The 3,599-nt window shown below is 49.6% G+C and overlaps 1 protein-coding gene across 2 annotated transcripts in view; it reads left to right on the top strand.

Moving 5' to 3' along the window:
- The window catches only part of ODF4 (outer dense fiber of sperm tails 4), a 5,800-nt gene extending 3,590 nt beyond the window's left edge, over window positions 1–2,210 (top strand). For both annotated transcript variants that reach the window (XM_037739689.1, XM_017531374.2), the window contains exons 2-3: window positions 1,497–1,631; window positions 1,820–2,210. In XM_037739689.1, coding sequence (XP_037595617.1) covers window positions 1,497–1,631; window positions 1,820–2,004 — 320 coding nt within the window. In that variant the 3' untranslated portion in view covers window positions 2,005–2,210. The remainder of the gene's footprint in view (window positions 1–1,496; window positions 1,632–1,819) is intronic.
- The last annotated feature ends 1,389 nt before the right edge of the window (window positions 2,211–3,599 follow it).

Raw genomic sequence — 3,599 nt, 5'->3', positions numbered from 1 at the left:
CTCTATTTCTTGTTATGTCAACTTTGTACAGGATTACTTGATTCTCCATTTTGTAAAATGAAGAATGCCTTTTGTTTGTTTGTTTTGTTTTGAGATGGAGTTTTGGTCTGTCACCCAGGCTGTAGTGCAATGGCACTATCTCAGCTCGCTGCAACCTCTGTCTCCTGGGTTCGTGATTCCCCTGCCTCAGCCTCCTGAGTGGGTGAGATTACAGGCACCCACCATCACACCCAGCTAATTTTTGTATTTTTAGTAGAGACAAGTTTCCCATGTTGGCCAGGCTGGTCTTGAATTCCTGACCTCAGGTGATCCACCTGCCTCGGCCTCCCAGAGTGCTGGCATGAGCCACTGTGCCCGGCCGAGCTTCATGTTTATCAGACATTTGTACTCCTCTGGAGAATTGCAGTTGAAATCCTCTGTCCATTTTTTCTGCTGAGATTCATTTGCATGCGGCTGAGTTTATCATCAAACAATTTCCATTATCAAGAATCTTGGCTTATTTAAGAAGTGAAAGCAGAATTTCATTGTTATTTCAAATGTGCATTTCTCTGGTTATTAATGGACCTGTACATTTTCTTGTATTTGCTCATGTTATTACGTTTCATCTTTTGTAAATCTTTTTTTCACTTAGGCACATAGTCATCAGGTTATCTTGTAAATCTTTAGTTGATCTTGTTTGTTTGTCATTTTCCCCAGACAGTTTTAAGATGTGGACAAATCAGCCCATGTTTAAGCTGGCCAAGTTAAGCTTCAAACTGACTCTGGGGCTGGGCCTCGTCCTCACCATCTGGTTGCACCTGCCGTATCTGCCTGCTGTTCAGAAACTGCCCTCCTTCGGGTTGGTCGGGACCATCTTGAGCTTCTATGAAGGTGCCTCCTAGCTCTGGAAAAGTTCCTTTGTTCTCCTAGCCCACATCTTCCTAGGCCCTTTTCCCTCTTCTTCCATTTTCTTTTGAGACAGAGTCTTGCTCTGTCGTCCAGGCTGGAGTTCAGTGGTGCGATCTCAGCTCACTGCAACCTCCGCCTTCTGGGTTCAAGCAATTCTCCTGCCTCAGCCTCCCAAGTAGCTGGGATTACAGGCACCTGCCACCATGCCCAGCTAATTTTTTTTTGTATTTTTAGTAGAGACGGGGTTTCACAATGTTGATCAGGCTGGTCTCAAACTCCTGAACTTGTGATTCGCCCGACTCAGGCTCCCAAAGTGCTGGGATTACAGGTGTGAGCCACCATGCACAGCCCTCTCCCTTTTCTTTGGGGGTGGTGTGGGTGTTTTGTGGGTGGTGGGAGAACAGAACCGATAATTGAGTTACATCATTTCCTGGTCATAGGAGAGGTAGAAGTGGAGGGGTTGACTCCTGGAACCTCAGGGGCTGGCCACCCTGTGCGTGGTGATGTGGTTTGTGGCAGTAGCATAGCAGATGAGGAAGAACCCCCCTCATCCCCCCACCATGGGACTCTTGCATGACAATGAGACCTCTCTTCTTGCTGTCTCCTAGTCACTTTCATCTTCTCCACCCTCATGCTGTTCCCCATTAACATCTGGATCTTCGAGGTGGAGAGGAATGTATCCATCCCCATTGGCTGGAGCTATTTCATTGGTTGGCTGGTGTTTGTCCTATATGTCACCTGTGGTGAGTGGCCAGAGGGCCCTGGGGGAAGGAAGGGACATGGGTGGGTGAGGGCAGGGAGTGTGGAGGGAAGAGTGTGGCAATCTCCAGGGCTAGATTCTTAGGGTCTTATCTTCCCTTGGGCCACACCCTGCTTGTCACTTTACCTCCCACTCACAACTTTCCTCTCCCCCGTCCCTGTCCTTTCCCAGCGATCTTTTGCTACTTCAACCATAAACTTTTCTGGAGTCTGATTCTGAGCCACCCCAGTGGTGCCGTGTCCTGCAGCAGAAGTTTCGGCTCAGTAGAAGAATCTCCAAGTGTGCAGATGATCACAGACACCCCCATCATCCAGGAGGGAGTCTTGGATCCTGAGCAGAAGGATACACACCTGTGACCTTTTCTGAAACTCCTGGCACCAAGTTCTGTCCATTCATCTGACCCAGTCTCCTCATCTTCCCCTCAGCCCTTGAATAGGTTGGTCCTCATTATTGCAAGGAGTGAGAAAGGGAGGACGTCGGGCCAGCTTTGCACGCCTCTGCTTTCTCCCTGCCTTGATTGAGCTTGAGTGATGTGGAATAAATTGTCCGTCTCTTCTTTCTCCTATTGGGCTGTTGTTGAGGCAGGCTGGAAGAGGAGGGAGAGGAAGGGAGAAAGAACAAGTTTGTCTTCCAGTTCTTCCTGCCCAGGAGTCTTTTGGCACCCGTTGGCCCCTAAACCTGCCCAACCTCTACTTATACATGAGCATACTTATACATGGGCAAACACCTCCGGAGAGCTAAGCCTCTTTTTACTTCTGTTACCCCTAACCCACCATTTGCTAGTTAGTGGGTGGAGGAGGTACGGCTGATTAGGAGAGAGATATCACTTACCACCTTGTTGGCTTAGGCATAGTGAAGGATTCAAAAGCCAAATGGCCCAAAGGTAAGAGGCAGATTAAACAATGAGCACACAATAGGAGTGTGGTCATCCCAGGTGTGTGTCCTGAGCCGCAGTCCCACCCTCTGTGTCCAGCTCCGATGACTGAGAACGCATAGAGCTTGTGCCCTGGAAACCACCACTACTGCCACCTGCCCTGGCTGCCATAGCTTCCCACCCAAGCCTCCCACACCGTCTGCCACGTAACAGCAGGAATGCAACATGGCAAGAGGCCGGGCTCAGTGGCTCACGCCTGTAATCCCAGAGCTTTGGGAGGTTGAGGCGGGAGATCGCTTGAGCCCAGGAGTTTGAGACCAGCCTGGCCAACATGGCGAAACCCCAACTCTCTTAAAAATACAAAAATTAGCCAGACGTGGTGGCATGAGCCTGTAGTCCCAGCTACTTGAGAGGCTGAGGCAGGAGAATCGCTTGAACCTGGGAGGCGGAGGTTGCAGTGAGCTGAGATTGTGCCACAGCACTCCAGCCTGGGCGATGAACGAGATGTTATCTCACAAAACAACAACCACAAACAAACAAACAAACACGGCAAGAAAAGAAAGCATTAGAGTTAGGTCCTAAGACCAAAAGATAAGTTGTACATTTGCGTTTTAAAGCCAACTTGGGCAAGCTGGCAATGCCCATCAGGGCTTGGACATGTTGCCCAGAGAGGCCAGCCTCCCAGGAGAGCATCCATAGCTGAACTTGGTCATGGCCATCCCTCCAGATGAAACCATGATACCAGCCAGCTACAGGAGTGCATGGACAAATTGTGAGTAGATCAGGTATGTTAAAAACATATGGATTAGGTGGGGCTGCATGAGGTGGCTCATGCCTGTAATCCCAGCACTTTGGGAAGCCAAGGTGGGTGGATCACGAGGTCAGGAGTTCAAGACCAGCCTGGCCAACATGGTGAAACTCTGTCTCTACTAAAAATACAAAAATTAGCTGGGTGTGGTGGCACATGCTTGTAGTCTCAGCTACTTGGGTGGCTGAGGCATGAGAATCACTTGAACCTGGAAGATAGAGGTTGCAGTGAGCCATGATCACGCCACTGCACTCCAGCCTAGATGACAG

Source organism: Cebus imitator, unplaced genomic scaffold, assembly GCF_001604975.1.
Source record: "Cebus imitator isolate Cc_AM_T3 unplaced genomic scaffold, Cebus_imitator-1.0 Scaffold72, whole genome shotgun sequence".
Classification (NCBI taxonomy): Eukaryota; Metazoa; Chordata; class Mammalia; order Primates; family Cebidae; genus Cebus; species Cebus imitator.
Note: the sequence above shows the minus strand (reverse complement) of the source record. Positions and strands in the feature narration are given on the sequence as shown.